The following is a 22,264-nucleotide window of genomic DNA, read 5'->3' on the forward strand; positions in this document are numbered from 1 at the left end:
CACAGAGGCTCACTTCAAATGTAATGATACAGACAAGGTTGAAAATAAAATTATGGAAAAATATAAACCAAAAATGCAAAATATTAACCCAAAAATGCAACAGTGACTATATTAAATCAGATAAAGTATATTCCAAAGAAAAGTTACAGGGGCAAAAAGAGACATTACATAATGATAAAAGGGTCAATACACTAAGATGATTTAGCAATCCTAAATGTGTATGCACCTACAACAGACCTTTCAAATACAGCAAAAACTGATAGAACTTAAAAGGAGAAAGACAATTCCAGAATTATACTGCAGGACTTCCAAAATCCCTCTCTCAGCTCTTGATAGAAATACTAAACAGAAATCAGCGGGGACCTAGAAAATCTGAATAACATCATCAACCAACAGGATCATGTGGACATTTATACAAACTCCACCTAACAACAGTAGAATACACATTCTCTTCAAGCCAACTTATATAACATTCACCAAGATAAACCATATTTTGGGTCATAAAGCAAACCTCAACAAATTTAAACAGCCAGATCAAATATAAAACAAACTAGATGTGATTAACAAAGAGAGCATGAAATACTTCAAATGCTAGGAAATTAAACAACATACTTCTAAATTATTTATGGGTTAGACAGGAAGTCTTGACTAAAGAAATTCTTAGAACCAAATGAAATGATATTAAAATATATTAAAACTTGTAAGGAAAGTGCTGTGAGGGAACTTTATAGAATGTAATGCTTACATTAGAAAAGTAAAAAAATCTCAAATCAGTATTCAAAACATCCGTCTCAAGAAACTACAGAGGAAAATACCACCAAAGCAGGTGGAAGAACAGATATAATAAAGATGGATACAGAGATATCAGTGAAATTAGGAACAAAAAGATAATAGAGAAAAAACAGTGGTATAAAGTGCTGCTTCTTTAAAAAGATTAAAAAAATTTGATAAACATCTGAGATTAACAAAAATAAAAATAACCGGCACATTTTCAATATCAGGAATATAACAGGAGATATAAGTACAGATTCTTCCATCATAAACAATATAATAAAGGAATACTTGGAACAAAAAAGAAAATTTAGATGAAATGGAACAATTCCTAGAAAAAGACAACTACAAAAATTCATCCAATGTGAAATAGATATTCTGAACAATTCTATACATATTAAATAAAATAAATACATAATTAAAAAGCATCCAAAAGAAAAATCTCCAGGCATAAATGGTTCACTGGAGAATGCTACCAAACATTGAAGGAAGAAATAAAACCAATTCTATGCACTATCTTCCACATAACAGAAGAAAGAACACTCCCAATACATACTGGGAAGCCACTATCATCTAGACACCAAAACCAATGACAGTACCAAACATAGACAAAAACCAAAGAAACAAAAATGAACAAAAGAAAGAAAACTACATATCATTATCACTCATGAAATTAGAGGAAAACTTTCTCAACATACTAGCATACTGAATACTGCAATACAATATATAAAAATAATTACACTCTACAATCAAGTAGGACTTGTTTCAAGAATACAAAGCTGCTTCAACATTCAAAACTCAAATCAATGTAATACATCATATCAACAAGCTGCAGAAGAAAAAAACATATGATTGTATCAATTGGTAGAGAAAAAGCATATGACAAAATTTAATACCCATTCACAATAACAACAACAAAAAAAACCCACAGCAAATTAGGAATACGGGAAAATTTCTAAACTTGATTAAGAAACTTCTATGAAGAAAACCTTATACTAACATCATACTTGACAAAATACTGAATGTTTCCCCCCTAATATCAGAAGCCAGACAAGGATAGCCTTTCTTACTACTACTATTCAATATTGTATTGGAAACCCTAGCTAGTCCAGGAAAAGAAAATGAAGTAGACAGATGGGAAGGAAGAAATAAAACTACCTCTATTTGCAGATGGTATTTCTATGTAAAAAAACCCAAGCAGTCTATCAAAACAAATGCCTACAGTTCAGAAAGATTGTAGGATACCAAACTGACATCTAAAAATTAATTACATTTCTGTATACTACCAAAACGTGGGTGGAAACTTAAAAATCAATCCATTTATCATAAAGAAAAAAGACCACCTAGATACAAACTTTATAAAAATCATTCAGGACCTATTATTGAAATTTATAAAACAGTGATGAAATAAATCAAGCAATACTTAAATAAATGTACAGACATACCATGTTCATAAACTGGAAGATACAACACCATAAAGAAGACAATTCTTAACAAACTAATCTGACAATTTAACTCAATTTCTATCGAAATTTGATACTTTTTTTCATAAATAGACAAGCTTCTCCAAAACTTTATGTGGAAATTCAGAGTAATGAGAGTGCTAAATCAGTTTTAAATAAGAAGAATAAAGAGAGATCATTTTATGCAACTAAAATATTTACCACCTAATTACAGCAATCAAGTAAACTAATAGTACAGGACCAAGAAAATGTCTGAGTATCAGCTCCTTAAAGCCGCATGAAGAAAATGTTTGTTTTTTAAAAATCAAAGCCTTAAACAGTCTTAACTGGTAAAATAAAATGTGCCCATTCATAGGTGTATTCTTATCTCCTCAAATATAAAAGTGTTTGATGGCTTTAGCCATTACATTTCTCACAAAAATTAAGCTCTTTATGAACAGAGACAATGTTTTAGAACAGAGAAGACATTCATGAAAGTTTCCAAACCTGCCCTCAACTAACTCTCTTGACACTGGACAGCAATGAATGTATATACAAGACATATAAAAAGTCTAAGTCCTTTCCCTCTCAACAAAACCCTCCTCCTGCCAAGTAAACTAAGGAATCCATGACAAAGTGCCAAAGGCTTGGCAAGGAAGTCTGAAAGAAAATGTGTTTGCAGTTCATTGTCTAAGTCTCCTTAAAAAAAAGAAAAAGGAAAAAAAAATTCCTGAGATAACACTGCAGTGTAAATTAAGGAAAAGATACAGCTGAAGGTTTTCCTACATGCATATAACCGCTGGGTCTCTCCCTGGATGAGTTCTCAGTTGTAGAATAAGGCTCTAGGCTGGATGAATTTCCAGTATGACTCATTAGATGACAACAGATATCCTGCAACAGAAGGGTTTCTCACAGGGAAGAAAACTGAGGGGTTTCTCTTTGGTATGAATGATCAGATTCTGAGTAAGAGGTTTCCTCAGTGGCTACATTCAAAAAGTCTTTCCCCAACAGGAGCTCTTGGAGGTTGACCGAGGACTGCCCGCTCGCGAAGGGTCTCCCCACTTCTGCTGCACTGCCACTGACGGGGTGTCTCCCAGTATGAATCCTCTGATGCTGAGTGAGGGAGGAGCTACGACTGAAGGCCTTTCCACACTCGCTGCATTCATAGGGCTTCTCCCCGGTGTGGATGATGGAGTGTCGAATAAGGTTTGTACTCCAGCAGAAGGTTTTCCCACACTCGACACATTCATAGGGTTTCTCTCCACTGTGAATCCGCTGGTGCCTCGTGAGCCCCGAGCGGCGGTTGAAGGCCTTCCCGCATTCCATGCACTCGTAGGGCTTCTCCCCGGTGTGGATGCTGAAGTGTCGGATGAGGTCTGCACGATTGCTAAAGGCTTTCCCACATTCTTTGCACTCAAAAGGTTTTTCTCCAGTGTGGGCCCTTTTGTGCAAGATGAAAGTGGAACAGTGGGTGAAGGCCTTTCCACACTCAGTGCACACATAGGGCTTCTCCCCGGTGTGGATCCTCTGGTGCCTCTTGAGGTAGGACCTGTGGTTGAAGGCCTTCCCGCACTCCAGGCACTCGAAGGGCTTCTCCCCCGTGTGGATGACGTAGTGGTGAATGAGGGCCGCGCTCTCACAGAAGGCCTTCCCGCACTCGCTGCACTCGTAGGGCTTCTCCCCAGTGTGAGTCTGCTGGTGCCACATGAGGTAGGACCTGTGTTTGAAGACCTTGCCACACTCGAAGCATTCGTAGGGATTCTCGCCACTGTGGATGATGTAGTGACGTATGAAACCCGGCCTATCTCGGAAGGCTTTTCCACACTCTTTGCACACAAAAGGTTTCTCTCCGGTGTGGCTCCTGTTATGCAAGACAAAAGTGGAGCGGTGGGTGAAGGCCTTTCCACACTCGTTGCACTTATAAGGCTTCTCTCCACTGTGAATCCGCTGGTGCTGGGTAAGGTGTGACTTGCGGTTGAAGGCCTTCCCGCACTCCATGCACTTATAGGGCTTCTCCCCGGTGTGGACCATGTGGTGCTGGAGGAGGTAAGTGCTTTTACTAAAGGTTTTCCCACACTCAGTGCATTCATAGGGCTTCACCCCAGAGTGAATTCTCTCGTGTCGAGCAAGGAGGCGTTTCTTGTTAAAAATTTTCCCACATTCGTTGCATTTAAAGATATTTTCTTCTTCTTGAATCATGGGATCTTTACCTGATCCACACGAGTCATGGTCATGGACAGCACCTCGCAGAGGGACTGGCTCCTGTACAATTCTTGAACACACATTATCAGCTGTCCCTATGTTGCCATCTTCAGAGCTTGATTTCCCAGGGAGTTTCTCCTTCTGGGGATCTATCTCTGGTCTCAAATGTCCTTCTTGCATTTCCAATGACCCATCCTGATCCTTGGTTTGGCGCTTCTGGGAGTCTCCTGCAACTCCTTGTATTAGTTGTTCCTGGACGGGGGCGCCCTCAGACAGGGCTGGCTCACCAATGGCAGATACTGTGGCCTTGGGTTTTCCTTTGTCACCTGAAAGAAATCCAATACACAAATAGGTCTGTTGGTAATGCCAACATAGGAGAAAAACGAGCATTTCAGTGAAATGAACAGAAAAAAAATGAAGATGAAAATAGTGTCTCTGAGTCTTGCCACCTCTGAATCCCAGGATAACAATTTCTTTCCTGGTCCTCAGACTGTTGACAACATGAAAGGGAGAGAGACCCAGGGGAATGGCTGGATTAGAAGACAAAGTGCTGGAGGGGAGACACAGTCAATTCCAGATTGGATATTTATGCAAATGGATAACTTATATAGGACCTCAGTTCGCTTAAGAGATGATTCAGGGCAATGCTTGACCACACGAGAAACGTCCAACCATGTAATTAGAGGATTTGTGTTTTGGGCTAGAAGATAGCAACTAGGCCTCTGGAAAGAGATGGGGAGGGGCAGGAGTCAGGTAGGAAATGATCCAATCAATTATGTTTATGTAATGGCAGTGAATAAAACTCTGGACGCTCAAGCCAAGTGAAATTCCTAGGCTGCCAATACTTCATGCATGTATTGCCCTACATCAATGCCAGAAGGGTAACAAGTCCCCGAGGACACAGTAGCTCATGTTTGGAACCCCTCCCAAAACTGGTCCTAAAATACACCTGATGCAGATGTACTGGACATGATTTACAACAACTATGTTAAAGAAGCTCAAAGAGCTAAAGTAAGATATGGAGAAAGTCAAGAAAACCATATATAAACAAAATGGAAGTACCAGCAAAGAGCAAGAAACCTAAGTAGAAACCAAAACGTACAATAACTGAAATGAAAACTTCACTACAGGGATTCAAAGGAAGATTACAGTAGGATGAAGAAAGAATCAGCATATAGGACAATGGAAATTATGTCCAAACACAGAAAAAAAAAAAAAAAAAGAAAAACATTTAAGAAAAGTGAAAATACCCTAATGGAACTGTGATAAACCACTAAGGGAACCAATACACTCACTGTGGGATTCCCAGAAAATAGTGAAAGAAAATATTTGAATAAATGGCTGAAAATGTCCCAAATTTGATGAAAGACATCAATTTAAATATCCAAAAAGATCAATGCACTCCAAGAAAAAATGAACTAAAATAGACTCACATCAATAAAACTTATAATCAAACTTGTGAAAGCCAAAGACAGAGTATCTTGATAGCAAGCTTGAAGAAACTTGTCACATACAAGAAATTCTCAATAAGATTATCAGCGGAGTTCTCATCAGAAACTCGGGAGGCCAGAAAACAGAAAAAAATCTGTCAACCGAGAATCCTATATCCAGGGGCGCCTGTATGGCTCAGTCAGTTAAGCAACCAACTCTTGATTTCAGCTCAGGTCATGATCTCATGAAGCCTACTTGGGAATTCTCATTCTCCTTCTCTTCCTCTGACCTTTCCCTGCTCTCCCTCTCTCTCGAAATGAATAAATGAACTTAAAAAAAATCATATATCTGGCAAAACTCTTTTAACAGTGATGAGAGAAATTAAGTCATTCCCATATATAAAATCTGAGGAAGTCTGTTATCACTAGATCTGTCTTGCAAGAAATTCTCAAGGAAATCCTGCAGGGTGAAATGAAAGGACACTACGGGGCGCCTGGGTGGCTCAGTCGGTTAAGCATCCGACTTCGGCTCAGGTCACGATCTCGCGGTCCGTGAGTTCAAGCCCCGCATCAGGCTCTGTGCTGACAGCTCAGAGCCTGGAGCCTGTTTCAAATTCTGTGTGTCTCCCTCTCTCTCTGACCCTCCCCCGTTCATGCTCTGTCTCTCTCTGTCTCAAAAATAAATAAACGTTTAAAAAAAAATTAAAAAAAAAAAAAAAGAAATGAAAGGACACTAGACAGCAATTCAAAGCCATATTAAAAAATAAAGATCTGGGGCGCCTGGGTGGCTCAGTCAGTTAAGCGTCCGACTTCAGCTCAGGTCACGATCTCGCGGTCCGCGGGTTCGAGCCCCGCGTCGGGCTCTGGGCTGATGGCTCAGAGCCTGGAGCCTGCTTCCTATTCTGTGTTTCCCTCTCTCTCTGCCCCTCCCCCGTTCATGCTGTGTCTCTCTCTGTCTGAAAAATAAATAAACTTTAAAAAAATAAATAAATAAATAAATAAAAATAAAGATCTCGGGGCGCCTGGGTGGCTCAGTTGGTTGAGCGGCCCACTTCGGCTCAGGTCATGATCTCGTGGTCTGTGAGTTTGAGCCCCGCGTCGGGCTCTGTGCTGACAGCTCGGAGCCTGGAGCCTGTTTCGGATTCTGTGTCTCCCTCTCTCTGACCCTCCCCCGTTCATGCTCTGTCTCTCTCTGTCTCAAAAATAAATAAATGTTAAAAAAAAAAAAGATTTAAAATAAATAAATAAATAAATAAATAAATAAATAAATATCTCAGTAAAGGTAAATATATGAACAATTATAAAAGCTACTATTATTTTAACAAGGGTTTATAACTACACTTTTTGTTTTTTACATGATTTAGGAGACTAATTTAAAAAAACTGTATTAATCTAAAAGGCAGTGTTACTATAACTTCAGTTTATAACTCCACATTTAGTTTCCTACATAATTCAAGAGACTAATGGTTTTATTTATTTATTTTTATTTATTTATTTATTTTTTTTCAACATTTTTTATTATTTTTTATTTTTGGGACAGAGAGAGACAGAGCATGAACGGGGGAGGGGCAGAGAGAGAGGGAGACACAGAATCGGAAACAGGCTCCAGGCTCCGAGCCATCAGCCCAGAGCCTGACGCGGGGCTCGAACTCACGGACCGCGAGATCGTGACCTGGCTGAAGTCGGACGCTTAACCGACTGCGCCACCCAGGCGCCCCGAAACTAATGGTTTTAAAAGAGTTATTAAGGTTGAGGGCATACAATATATAAAGATGTAATGTGGTAACATGACCAACTAAAAGAGGTGCGAACAGAACTGTAAAGGAGAACTTCTTCTCCTGATATAAAATCAAATTAGTGTTATAAATTTAAGATATTAAATGTAATCCCCATGGAAACCACAAATAATCAGCTAGGGATAATATACACAAAGGAAATGAGAAAGGAATTTAAACATTTCACTACAGAAAGTCAACTGAACACAAGAGAAGACAGTAATGAGAAACAAAAAAAAATCTATGATGCATATAAAAAGCCAATATCAAAATGACAGAAGTCTCTCTGTATTAGTAATTACTTTATTTATTTTTTTTTAAATTTTTTTTTAACGTTTTATTTATTTTTGAGACAGAGAGAGTCAGAGCATGAATGGGGGAGGGTCAGAGAGAGGGAGACACAGAATCTGAAACAGGCTCCGGGCTCTGAGCTGTCAGCACAGGGGCCCGATGCGGGGTTCGAACTCACGGACCGCGAGATCGTGACCTGAGCCGAAGTCGGCGCTCAACCGACTGAGCCACCCAGGCGCCCCTGTAATTACTTTAAATGTAAATGCATTAAACTCTCCAATTAAAAAACAGAGATTGGGGGTGCCTGGGTGGCTCAGTCAGTTGAGTGTCCAACTTCGACTCAGGTCATGATCTCACAGTTTGTGAGTCTGTGCCCCACATCAGGCTCGCTGCTGTCAGGGCAGAGCTTGCTTCAGATCCTCTGTCCCCCCCCCCCCCCGCTCTACCCCTTCCGCACTCATGCACTCTCTCAAAAAAATTAAACATTTAAAAAAGTTTTCAAATAATAATAAAAAACAGAGATTGGCAGAATTGATAAAACACGTGATCCAAGTATATGTGTCTACAAGAGACTTACTTTAGATCTAAAGACACAAATAGATTAAAAGTGAAAGAAAGGAAAACGATATTACATGGAAATACAAACCAAAAGCAAGCAGAAGTGGCTATATTATTATCAAACAAAATAGACTTTAGATCAGAAAAGATTACAAAAGACAATAAAGGACATTATATTTTAATAAAAAGTATAATACAGCAAGAAGCTATAATAATTGTAGACATATACTTAATGTCAAACCATCAAAACGTATGAAGCAAAAAGCGACACAATGAAGGAAGAAAGAGACAATCCTATGGTAATACACGGAAACTTCAATACCCCATTCTCAATAATGGATAGCACAACCAGACAAACTACAAGTAAGGAAATAGAGGACTTAACATAATAAGCTAACTAGAGCTAACAGACATATACAGAATATTCTACCCCACAACAATAGCATACACGTTCTTCTCAAGTGTACATGGAACATTTTCCAGGACAGACCATGTTAGGCCACAAATTAAGTCTCAATAGATTTAAAAAGATACCACATAAACTATGATTCATTTCCAATGAAAATGAAAATATAACATATCAAAACTTATGGGATGTAGGGGCGCCTGGGTGGCGCAGTCGGTTAAGCGTCCGACTTCAGCTCAGGTCACGATCTCGCGGTCCGTGAGTTCGAGCCCCACGTCAGGCTCTGGGCTGACGGCTCAGAGCCTGGAGCCTGCTTCCGATTCTGTGTCTCCTTCTCTCTCTGCCCCTCCCCCCTTCATGCTCTGTCTCTGTCTCAAAAATAAATAAACGTTAAAAACAAATTAAAAAAAAAAGTATTAAAAAACTTATGGGATGCAATGAAAGCAGCATTAACTGGGAAATTTATAGCCATAAATGCTTACAAATTGATAGCTTATAAATGCTAAATAACAAAAGAGATATCAAACCAAACTAAAGACAACTTAAGGATGTAGGAAAAGAACAAACTGAAACCACAGCTAGGGGAAGGAAGGAAATAGTAAAGATTAAAGAGAACTGATATAGGGAATAGGAAAAGAGAGAAAATCCATGAAACAAAAAGTTGGTTCTTTGAAAAGATAACAAAATTGGCAAACTTTTGGCTACTGAAAAAAAAAGATTCAGAGTACTAAATCAGAAATGGAAGTGGGGACATTACTATCAATTCTGCAGAAATGTTTAGTTTTTTTTTTAATGTTTATTTATTTTTGAGACACAAAGAGAGCATGGGAGGGGCAGAGAGAGAGGGAGATAGAGAATCTGAAGTGAGCCCTAGGTTCTGAGCTGTCAGCACAGAGCCCAATGTGGAGCTTGAACCCGCAAACGTTGAGATCATGACCTGAGCCAAAGTTGGATGCTTAACTGACTGAGCCACTGAGGTGCCCTGCAGAAGTATTTTTGAAAAAGATTATAAGAGAGTACTATGAACTGTACATCAACAAACTGTTTAACCTACATGAAATGGACAAGTTCCTAGAAACACAAAAGCCATGAAGACTAAATCAGGAAGAAACATAAGATCTGAATAAACCTATAACTAGTAAGGAGGCTGAATTAGTAGTAAAAAAAATCTACCAACAAAGAAAAACCCTGGCCCTGATGGCTACACTGATGAATTCTCCCAAACATTTTAAAAGAAGAATGAATAGCAATCCTCAAACTCCTCGAAAATATTAAAGAGAAAGAAACACTTCTTAACTCATTAAGGCCATTAGTACCCTGACACCAAAGCCAAAGACATTACAAGAAAACTACAAACTAATATCCCTTATGAACAATGATGCAAAAATTCCTCAACAAAATATCAGCAAACTGCGGTATATTAAAAGGACTGCACACCATGACCAAGTGGGGTTTATTCCTGTAATGCAAGAGCAATCTAACATATGAAAACTGATAAATGTGAATACACCACATTAATATAATGAAGGGAAAAGCCCACACAATCATCTCAATGCTGAAAAGCCTTTGACAAATTCAACATCCTTTCATGATAAAAACACTCAACCAACTAGGAATACAAGGAAACTTTCTCAATACAATGAAAGTCATAAATGAAAGACTCATAGCAAACATGATACACAATGGTGAAAGACTGAAAGCTTTTCCTCTACTAAGATCAGGAACAGGGCAAGGATGTACCCTATCACCACTTCTATTCAACGTAACACTGGAAGTTCTAGGCAGAGGAAATTAGTCAAGAAAGAGAAATAAAAGGCAGCAAAACTGGAAAGGAAAAAGCAAAACTATCTTTGTTTGCAAATAATATGATCTTATATGTAGAAAACTATAAAGATGCCACACACAGTAACTGTTAGAATGAGCTCACCAAAGTAGCAGGATACAAAGTCAACACAGAAAAATCAGTTGCATTTTTATATACTAATAATAAACTATCTGAAAACGAAATTACAAAAAAGGCCTGCTTACAACTGCATCAAAAAGAATGAAATACTTAGGAGTTAACCTAAACGACAAAGTAAAAGAGATAACAATGAAAACTACAAAATGTTGCTAAAATGAATTAAAGATGTAAATAAATGGAAACGCATATCATATTCTTGGACTGGAAGTCTTAGTATTGTTAAGATATGGATATAAGTGTCTGACTCGGCTCAGGTCATGATCTCACAGTCCATGGGTTTGAGCCTCACGTCAGGTTCTGTGCTGACAACTCAGAGCTTGGAACCTGCTTTAGATTCTGTGTTTCCCTCTCTCCCCTCCCCTGCTCACACTGTCTCCCTCTCTCTCTCTCTCAAAAATAAATATTAAAAAAAAATTTTTTTAAAGATATTGATATAATCCAAAGTGATCTACAGATTCAATGCAATCCCTACCAAAATCCCAGGCATTTTTGGCAGAAACAGAAAAATCCATCATAACATCTATATAGTACCAGAATGGACCCTGAATAGCCAAAACAATCTTGAAAAAGAACAAACCTGAAGGACTCTAAGTTCCTGATTTCAAAACGTACTACAAAACTACAGTAATCAAAACAGTATGGTACTGGCATGAAGACAGACATAGACCAAGAGAACAGAATCAAGATCCCAGTAATGAACTCTAGTATATATCATCAAATCATTTTTGATTAAGGGTGTCAAAACCATTCAATGGAGAAAAAGACACTGTTTACAACAAATGGTGCTTGGAAAACTAAGTATCTACATGCAAAAGAATGAAATTGAACCCTTATCTAACATCATATACAAAAATGAACTCAAAATCGATCAGAAACTTAAATGTGAGACCTACAACTATAAAATTCTTAGAGAACATAGAGCAAAACCTCCATGGCACTAGATTTGGCAATGATTTCTTAGATATGACACCAAAGGCGTAGGCAACAAAAGAAGAAACAAATTGGAGCTCATAAAAATTAAAAAACTGCATCAAGATATTATCAACAGAGCAAGATAACCCAAAGAATGAGAGAACATATTTGCTCATCATATATCTGATAAGGGATTAATATCCAGAATATAGAGAACTAAAACTCAAAAACAAAAAAATCCCAATGACAGAAATGGGCAAAGGACCTGAACTAGACATTTCCCCAAAGAAGATACACACACTGTCAGTAAGCACAAAAGATGTTCAACATCACTAATCATTAGGGAAATGCAAATCAAAACTACAATAAGTTATCATCTCGACTTCATTAGGATGGTTATCAAAAAATCAGAAAATTGGGGCGCCTGGGTGGCGCAGTCGGTTAAGCGTCCGACTTCAGCCAGGTCACGATCTCGCGGTCCGTGAGTTCGAGCCCCGCGTCAGGCTCTGGGCTGACGGCTCGGAGCCTGGAGCCTGTTTCCGATTCTGTGTCTCCCTCTCTCTCTGCCCCTCCCCCGTTCATGCTCTGTCTCTCTCTGTCCAAAAATAAATAAAAAACGTTGAAAAAAAAATTTAAAAAAAAAAAAATCAGAAAATAACAAATACTGGAGCATGTAGAGCCATGGGAACTCTTGCGCAATGTTGGTGGAAATGTAAAATAACAAACATAGTTTCTGTGGAAACGGTACGGTAGCTCCTCAAAAAGTTAAACAGTGGAATTACAAGACAATCCAGCAATTTTCGTGACATACGCCAAAAGAATTAAAATCAGGCTCTCGGGGCGCCTGGGTGGCGCAGTCGGTTAAGCGTCTGACTTCAGCCAGGTCACGATCTCGCGGTCCGTGAGTTCGAGCCCCGCGTCGGGCTCTGGGCTGACGGCTCGGAGCCTGGAGCCTGTTTCCGATTCTGTGTCTCCCTCTCTCTCTGCCCCTCCCCCGTTCATGCTCTGTCTCTCTCTGTCCCAAAAATAAATTTAAAAAAAATGTAAAAAGAAAAAAAAAAAAAATAAAATAAAATAAAATAAAATAAAATCAGGCTCTCAAAGATTCTTGTACACCCATGTCACAGCAGAATTATTCACAATAGCTAAAATATGGAGGCCACCAAGTGTCCAACGAGTGATAAATGGATAAGCAAAGTGTGGGATGTGGAATGTCACCGAGCCTTAGAAAGGAAGGAAATTTTGACACACGCTACAACATGGATGAGATTTGAGGACATTACGCTAAGTGAAATAAACCAATCATAAAGACACACACACACTGTATCATTCCACTAATATGAAGTATCTACAGTAGTCAAAATCAGACACAGAAAGTAAAATTGTGGTTGCCGGGGGCTAGGGCAGAGAGATTGGGGGGGGTTATTGTGTGATGGGGAAGGACTTTCAATTTTACACAACGAAGAGCTTTGGAGATAGAGGTGGTGATGTTGCACCACATTATGAATGTGCTCCACCACTGTATATTTAAAAATGATAAAATGTTAAGTTTTATGCTATGGATATTTTACTACAAAAAAAGGATAATATGAGAAATATACAAAAAATCCCTACAAATCAAAAAGAAAATGCAAACAAGTTAATAGAAAAACAGGTATTTATCATGAAAGGACATTTCAAAAAAAATACAGATTGACCAATAATCCTATGATCAGGTGCTAAAGTTCCTCCGCAATGAAAGAGAAATAAATGGAGACCACGGGAGACACAGTTTTGCACTCATTTGAGTGTCAAAAATTGAGGAGCCTTAGAGAATCGGGTCCTGGGCAAGGTATGGGTGGAAGGAGCTTCCATGCGTTCCCGGTGGAAGTGCCCTTTAGAACACACTGGCAATTATCCAGGAAAAACGTGGAAGTTGCATAGCCCGGAATCCATCAACCTCACTCCAGCAGACATCAAAGATGCCGTAACCACAGGCAGGAGGACCGCTGCGGGGACGACTCCGGGGACCTGGACGGCTCTGGACAGCGCCTGTGTGAGCAGTGAGCACGTGAGCGCGCGGGGAGTGGATGGGAGCCAAGTGAGCCGGGAACTTACTGACCTTCTTCAACGGTAAGGAGCTTGGGTCTATTTTTACACGGAGTACAGAAAGGATGAAGTTACGCTACACAACAAACAAAACAAAGGAGGAAATAATTCCCCTGAAAAGGTGCTCTGGACTCCGGTTCAGGAAGCGGCCCCAGGGCCAAGGGCAAGACCCCCTCTGCTGGATGGAAGGCGCAGCTGCAGACTCGAGAGCCTGAGTGAGTGTGGAAGGGTGGAGGCTCAAGCAGGGGAGGAGGCGCAATGCACTGTCAATGCCGCAGTCGCACGGGGACACGTCCTGTCGCACCAGGACACGTCCGTGGCTGGGGAAGTGCTAGCCGTCTGGAACAGAGTCTGAGCACGTGCGGAAGCGCAGGCAGGACCTGGAGCCGAGCCGACCAGAGGCACCACGCAGACGTGGAGAGCGGTGGGGAGGCCAGCGGCCCCCCCAGGGAAGATGATGGGAGTGAGCAGGGAGCATGGGGGCAGGGCTGATGGAGGTGGTGGCATAAGGAACCGAGTCGGGAGATGCACCGGGCGGGACACGGCTGCACAGGACCTGGGGACACCGGCCAGAGAGAGGCACTGAGGGCGGGGGGAGGCTTGAGCGGCTCTCTGAGGCCGTGTCCGGTCCCCAACTTGCCACCGAAACTTGGCAGGTGGACGGAGGGAGAGACATTACGGGTCCCTGGCCGGGCACGCGGACTCTGGGTCAAAGGGTTCCCCGGCTTCCGAACCACCAGAGAGGCCAGAACGAGAAGCTTCCCGGGGAACCAGGGCCCGCGGTCCCCTCCTGGTCTCCAGCCTGCAGGGTCTCCCGCGCGCCCGCATCCTGGCTCCTACCTGGGTAGGTGTTCTGGGAGAGGCCTCTCTTCGCCGTCCACGGCTCCTGCCCGCGCGCCAGCTGGCAGATGAGCTCCGGTCTGGGGACGGGACACCCTGGTCACGGAGAAAGAAAGAAGGCACTGGGATTTTTGGGAAAACAAATTAAACCTCTCAATCTAGTCTGTAAAGAAGACCTTAGAATAAAGCTCCTTTGATCCACACAAAACGCTAACATGCAAACCCAGACACCAAAAGCAGGCCATACTGCCAGGGAGATTTCTTTCCCTCACAGTAAGTCAAAAACCAATATATAGAGTTTAATCATAAATGTCAAAATATAAAGTGTAATCATAGATAAACATAATCATAAGGGGCTGTGTCAAGCATCTCAAATGCATTATGTCATTTCAAAACTGAAATAAATTTACGGAGTAATTGAAACAACTGACATATTTAAAATATTGACTTATTCGTTCAAAACAAGCTATTTGTCTTCATTGATCTAGGTCTTTTTCTAAATCCTAAGCAAAGTTTTGTATTGTTCTTCCTATAGGCCATGGACCAAATGAGGATTCTATCTCAGGATTTCCTCACAGCATTCTCAGCAAGTACAAATTGCAACCAGCACCACTTTGTAGATGAAGAAACTAACGCTCAGGCAAATCATGGGATTTGCCAGAGCGCTCAGACCTGGTGAATGGCTGGGCCAAAACGGACACCCAAGTCCAGCCATACCCGCTCTCTATGCCGTTTTACCACAAAGCTACACAACACCGTTCCGGAAGTGCTGAGTCCCCGTGCGAGGATGATGAGGATCACAACGAGAGATATGACACTGTCAGAGGGGTTCTTAACTGCTAACCTGCACACCACCTGCTCACACCAGGCATTGTTCTGAGCTCTGTTCAAAAGTTACCCATTCATCCTTGCTACAGTCTGGGGAAGTACATACATGAGTATCTGGGGAAGTATATACATGTTACCAGCGAGCACACCCAGGTGCAGTAATGTGCCTGCAGCCACAGCTTTAAGGGGCAGAGCTAGGATTGAACATCAGGGGTCTGGTTCTGGGCCTTTGTCTCCTAAACACGACACTAAGGAGGAAACGGCAACACCCTTGTGTGTGGCCAGCAGCCCCAGACCAAGTGGGGGGTGGAGGTGAGGTCGTCCTCAGAGAACTGGGGCCAAGGGAAGGACAGACTCAGGGACTCTAGACTTCAACATTACATGAACTACTCAAAAATAATAAAACTGAAAATCCTATGCAGTGATACTATCACATATGACCTTTACAGAAACATCAAATATCATACACTGTCATCGACATTAAACACAAAAAGGATTTTTACTACAGAAAAAAAAACAACAACAACAAAAAATGGAGAACAGCTCAAAAATCAACCACTGGGACCCCATCAAAATAAAAAGCTTCTGCACAGTGAAGGAAACAGTCAGCAAAACTAAAGGGCAACCGACAGAATGGGAGAAGATATTTGCAAATGACATAACAGATAAAGGGTTAGTATCAAAAATCTATAAAGAACTTATCAAACTCAACACTCAAAAAACAAATAATCCAGGGAAGAAATGGGCAAAAGACATGTATAGACACTTCTCCAAGGAAGACATCCAGATGGCCAACCGACACATGAAAAAATGCTCAACACCCACTCATCATCAGGGAAATACAAAGCAAAACCACCATGAGATACCACCTCACACCTGTCAGAATGGCTAACATTAACAACTCAGGCAACAACAGATGTTGGCGAGGATGCAGAGAGAGAGGATCTCTTTTGCGCTGCTGGTGGGAATGCAAACGGGTGCAGCCACTCTGGAAAACAGTATGGCGGTTCCTCAAAAAACTAAAAATAGAACTACCCTATGACCCAGCAATTGCACTACTAGGCATTTATCCATGGGATCCAGGTGTGCTGTTTTGAAGGGACACATGCACCCCCATATTTATAGCAGCACTATCAACAATAGCCAAAGTATGGAAAGAGCCCAAATGTCCATCGATGGATGAATGGATAAAGATGTGGTGTGTGTATATATATGTATATATATATATATATGTATATATATATATACATATATATACATATATATATGTATATATGTGTGTGTGTGTGTATATACATACATATATGTATGTGTGTATATATATATATACACACATATACCTATACATACATATATGTATATATACACATACATATATATACACACACACACAATGAAATATTACTCGGCAATCAAAAAGAATGAAATCTTGCCATTTGCAACTACGTGGATGGAACTGGAGGGTATTATGCTAAGCGAAATTAGTCAAAGAAAGACAAATATCGTATGACTTCACTCATATGAGGACTTTAAGACACACAACAGATGAACATAAGGGAAAGGAAGCAAAAATAATATAAAAAAAGGAGGGGGGCAAAAACATAAGAGACTCATATGGAGAACAAACTGAGGGCTACTGGAAGGGTTGTGGGAGGCGAGATGGGCTAAATGGGTAAGGGGCATTAAGGAATCTACACTATATGCTAACTAATTTGGATGTAAATTTTAAGAAATTAAAAAAAAACAGAGAACAGCTTCATAAAATGAAGTTCGTTCCAGACTGAGTAAATTAAGCTGTCTAAGGGACTCATTGTAGTGGCCAAGACTTCTGGAGGACTGCGATGCCATGAGATTGTGTGGGTGAAGCAGGAACAGTGCCTGGGACAGGGCTCCAAGGACCTGAACAGGCTGTGACTATTATTATTCGCTTTTCCTAAAAGTGACCCACTTTTTATTTTGCTTAGATTCCTTCAACAAGGGAATCTGTATCACTCTAGTAAGTGGGAAACTGCAGTCACTGGCCTTGAAGGCAGGTCACCCTGAAGACACAGCAATGAAACCAAAACCATCTTAATTCCCAGTGAGTTCAGGCTGCCTACTCGAGGCTGCATGCTCACTCTGTTGAAAAGGGAAATGAGCAACAATTGCAGGTAAGGCATTAAGATTCAGCACTGAACCCAGATTTTTCCTCAACAATAATCAGGAGGCATTAATCATTCCATGAAATGATTATGTCAGGGTGTCCCTCAATGTCAGCTGATGAAGTGTCCATGCACCCTGTGACCACAGGGTTTTTCAACCTCTATACAATGGACATTTAGGTCAAGATACTTTTTTTTTTTTTTTTTAGTTTATTTATTTTGAGAGAGAAAGCATGAGAGAGAGAGGGAGGGAGGGAGGTAGAGTGAGTGAGAGAGAGAGAGAATCCCAAACAGGCTCTGCACTGTCAGCACAGAGCCCGATGTGGGGCTCGAACTCATGAACTGCGAGATCATGACCTGAGCCGGAACCAAGAGTTGGCTACTTAATCAACTGAGCCACCCAGGCACCCCAGGTGAAGACACTTCTTTGCAGGGAAGACAGGGAGGAAACTGTCCTGTGCGTTACAAGAATGTTTGGCAGCACTCCAGGTCTCCACCCACCAGGTGCCTGTCTCAGCCCCATCCCAGGGCGACAACCAAAATGTCTATAAACACTGCCCAGTGTCCCTCGGGGATGACATCGTCTCTGCTTGAGACCGCTAACCTGGAAGGCCATAACCGGGATGATGAGAGAAAGCGACAGGGATGGGGGAGGGCCCTGCATAAGATCTGGTGGTCAGGACACTGCTGGCGAGGAGGCGGGGACCGCGCACAGAAGGGTCACCGTCTGAGAGGCTGAAATGTCCACGAACACTCACCAGGCAGACACAACAGCAAGTTGAGGCCCGAGCCAGGTGTGTGCGCAGGAAACCACCAGACGCCCCGCACAGCCAGAGCAGGGGGAGCTCAGGGAGAGCACGGAAGGGGAGAGAAGAGCTCAGCAGGGCCAAAATGCACTTTCTATTTGTAAACGTTTTGTTACAAAATACTTAATCTATCAAACTTCTCTAATTTTGTTTTTGCCTCTTCTCACTGAGACCTAACTCCAGTTCTCCAAAAATCGGCACGTCTTCCCCTAAGCTCTGGGGTCTCAGATCGAATAGCCTCGTGGTGACTAACCTCAAGCAGAGAAACATCTAAGCTGGCGTTTCTCAACTGGGCGCCCTGGATTCTGCAGGCGGGATAATTCTTGTTGAGGGGCCCGTTGTGTCCATCGAAGGAGGTCTCCAGCATCTCCGGACTCTAACCACCAGATGCCAGTTCCACCCACACCCAAGGCGCGACAACCCAGAGTGCCCGCAGACGTTGCCAAATGGCTCCTGGGGGCAAAACTGTCACCCGCCGAGAAGCACTACTCTAACCCGCCTCTCTCGTCCCGGTAGACGATCCCGGCCCTGGAAACAAGTGACAACCATGAGGGCACGTGAGCACAGAGAAGCCCCGTCACTGGGATCACCTCGTTTACAACAATACCTGTCGGTGCTGAAGGCAAAGGCCTCTGGGGGGCCTGACTCCCTCCCTTCCCGGAGAACTTCCCATCACTCCCTGCCCTGCTGACCCTGCTGAGGACACTTGAGCCAACCAGGCTCAGCCTGTCAGCTCCCCCTCTGGAATGTGAAATGAGGACCTCAGATGGAGACCAGTCTGTTCCGGGCACTGGGGTGAGAGGTCCAGAGGAGCTCGGGCTCAGGTGGCCATTTCCGCCTCAAGGACACCCCACACAGCCCCGCAGCAGAGTAAGGAAGAGAAACAATAGAAACAGGCAAAGACGCAGAGGTGCGGAATCTGGGGGCCACGCCTGGAGACAGAAGGTCCTCTGACAACGAGGTGGCAGGTCCCCCCCTAGGGTGGAGTGGGGAGCACTTACCCAGAGACACCAGAAGTCCACAGTTTTCCAGCATCACCTCCTGGTACAGGGTCTTCTGGGCCGGGTCCAGCTGCCCCCACTCCTCCTGGGTAAAAGTCACGGCCACATCGTCGAAGGTCACAGATACCTGGATGTCAAACAGAGGTAGCAGCGTGTTGGTGTTGGGGTGTTGGATGGGATCGGGCCTCATCCCTACATCCCTGATAAAAGGTACAGAGTGATCAAGGCTCGAATCGCCAAGAACCTCGTGAGCGCCAAGCTCCGTGCTGGGTTCAAGGTGAGGGTGGACACAGCAGTGTAAGGGAGAAGCCTCCTCCACGGGAGCCACCGGAAGGTCACACAAGACAATGGAAGTGACGGGTGGACTGGGAGATGCAGACACCATGGGCCCCAGGACGTCAGAGGAATGAGTGAATAATGACAATAACAGCATTGGTGACAACGGCAGTACCTGAGCCTCACTGGTCCTGCTCGCTGCCTGCCCCATGCTGAGGGCTTCACATCTTCGTTAAAGTGACTGTAAGTACCCAGTTCTTTTTTTTTAATGTTTATTTATTGCGGGGGGTGTGGGGGAGTGGCAAAGAGAGAGAGAGAATCCCTAGCTGGTTTCCTGTTCAGCGAGGAACCCAACACTGGGCTCAATTCCACGACTGTGAGTTCACAGCTGATATCAGGAGTCAGACACTTAACCTACTAAGCCACCCAACTGCCCCACCTTTTTAAAAAAATTTTTTTTCAAGTCCCCAGTTCTTAACTCACCTTGTTTCCACTAATGTGGTCTTGTGACTTAAAAACACTGTATATGGAGGGACGCCTGGGTAGCTCAGTCAGTTAAAGTGTCCAACTTCAGCTCAGGTTATGATCTCAGAGTTCGTGAGTTCAAGCCCCGCGTAGGGCTCCGTGCTGACAGCTCAGAGCCTGGAGCCTGCTTTGGATTCTGTCTCTTTCTCTCTCTCTCTGCCCTCCCCCACTAGTGCTCTGTCTCTCAAAAATAAATAAATCTAAAAAAAGAGAAACAAAAAACACTGCATATGTAGTTTGCCTTGTTAATGTTACTTCCGTCACCACATTCTACAGTCTTCTGAGACATTCAACACATACAAGACCACCTTTCTGCGTGTGACCAGATCAGATCCACGAATTAAATATAAGTAACACAGCTACTCCACTCTCAGATGGACAGCCCCACCGCTGTAGGTCTGTAATTTAAACGCTCCAAGACCTTGGCTTATGGTTTTCCATCTGCACCTCCAGAGCCCACATCTCTGTGCTTTCTAGCTTTGTCCACTCCATCAGTGCTCTTGAATTAATATTTCAATTAAACATCTGGAAAGTCCTAATAAACTAATTGGTTGGTACACAGGAACCCTGCATCATGACTCGGTTCTGGTGCTGGATAAACTCACATCACTGGGAGCATGTTGGGCAGGTAGACACGCACAGAAGGGTTAACTACGGCCTCCACATTGATTCCCAGGTGATATATGCGTGAGTTATGAAAACTTTCCGACATGCAATCACGTAACATCGTACCTATATGGTTGGTGAGAGGCAAATATATGGTTTTTCTGGTCGGTCTGAAGTTGGAAATGCAGAAAAAATTGGAGAGCGTCACTTATTAATCACATCCTGGCCATTTAGGGCCGACAGTTACAGAAGTCATTGTTCAGCTTCCTGGATGGTCACTAGAGCTAGTAATCTGGCTTCCGGCGAGTGTGACTTGGAGCGGGCCGGTTTCCTGGGTTGTTTACGATGGATACGGGGTTAGTTCCCTGGGCAGGTGGCTGCAAGTTTGGGTCAAAGTTCTACTTTTACGTACGTTCTGCCACTTGTCCCTCTGTATATTCAGCCTCCCGTGTTACAAGGCTGGAGATCAAGTGAGTGACAAGCCCTCTCCACTCGTCCTACACAAACACAGCTGCAAACAGAAATCGAGTTCTCCCTCCAATTCCAGCTGCCCAGGAGCCCTCTCCGCAGCAGAGAGGCAGCAATGCCCAAAACATCGTCCACTCACCTGCGCAGGGTCCATCCACGCCGCCGCCATCATGGGACCCCGTGGACAGAGGCGGGTCCCGCGGGCTCGGCCGACCGCCACCTCTTCCCTGTCCTGGGAGGGGTGACCTCGGCTGACTTTCGCACTCTCCGGTCACCGCGCGGCTCACGGCCCGTTCAAAGGCGCGGAGGTGAGTCGCAACCCTCCTTCTCCTCTTTTTGGATGCGCTGCACTGGAAGCGGCCACAGAACAGCGACCCCTCCCCACAGCTGGCGTGGACGGAATCGTCGCACACAAATGACGTATGCCTCCAGGAGGCCGGAAGCCCCGTCCCCATGTCAACGAGCCGCAGGAAATGCCCCTGTCCTGTCACTCAGTGGCCCCGGTACTGCCGCGGACACCCCCGTGCACAGCCTTCTGGGCAATGTAGTTTTTGCTCTAAAAACGAGTCCCAGAAGAACGCGTTCCAGAGCCAGTCTTGTGGTAAAACACTGATTAGGCCCAGATTCCCCTGTCAGGCCCGCCTCTTCACCGTGAACACAACCCAGGGGGGCCGAGGAGAATGGATGCCCATCACATGCCCCGGGAAATCGAGGCTCCGAAGGCGGGAGCGTCCGCCTGGGGTCAGGGCACGTGTCACCTGTCCGCCTAGGGTCAGGCCCTAGGCTCGGCTCGCGACTTTCCCGTGCGTCTCACCTCCTCGCGATCTTTCTGGAGGGAGCTGGGCACATGAGCGGTAGGAAGAGCGAGCGCCAGGACACGGACGCCGGAAGCCCTCCCTCCCACGCGGCGCATGCGCACCGCCCGGCCCCTCGCG

At 43.3% G+C, this 22,264-nt stretch overlaps 1 protein-coding gene across 4 annotated transcripts in view; it reads right to left on the reverse strand.

Moving 5' to 3' along the window:
- Positions 1 to 393: 393 nt before the first annotated feature.
- The window catches only part of ZNF805 (zinc finger protein 805), a 59,655-nt gene continuing 37,784 nt past the window's right edge, over positions 394 to 22,264 (reverse strand). Inside the window, exons 1-4 of one of the 4 annotated variants that reach the window (XM_058707088.1) lie at positions 21,469 to 22,157; positions 19,455 to 19,581; positions 14,679 to 14,774; positions 394 to 4,741 (exon numbers count right to left, since the gene is read on the reverse strand). In XM_058707088.1, the coding sequence (XP_058563071.1) occupies positions 3,123 to 4,741; positions 14,679 to 14,774; positions 19,455 to 19,581; positions 21,469 to 21,501 (1,875 nt within the window). In that variant the 5' untranslated portion in view covers positions 21,502 to 22,157 and the 3' untranslated portion in view covers positions 394 to 3,122. Of the gene's footprint in view, positions 4,742 to 14,678; positions 14,775 to 19,454; positions 19,582 to 19,905; positions 19,944 to 20,213; positions 20,675 to 21,468; positions 22,158 to 22,264 lie in introns of those variants that run through there. The other 3 variants (XM_058707091.1, XM_058707087.1, XM_058707089.1) reach the window with 3 other exon arrangements.

The sequence above is a fragment of the Neofelis nebulosa genome, chromosome 17 (assembly GCF_028018385.1).
Source record: "Neofelis nebulosa isolate mNeoNeb1 chromosome 17, mNeoNeb1.pri, whole genome shotgun sequence".
Taxonomy (NCBI): Eukaryota; Metazoa; Chordata; class Mammalia; order Carnivora; family Felidae; genus Neofelis; species Neofelis nebulosa.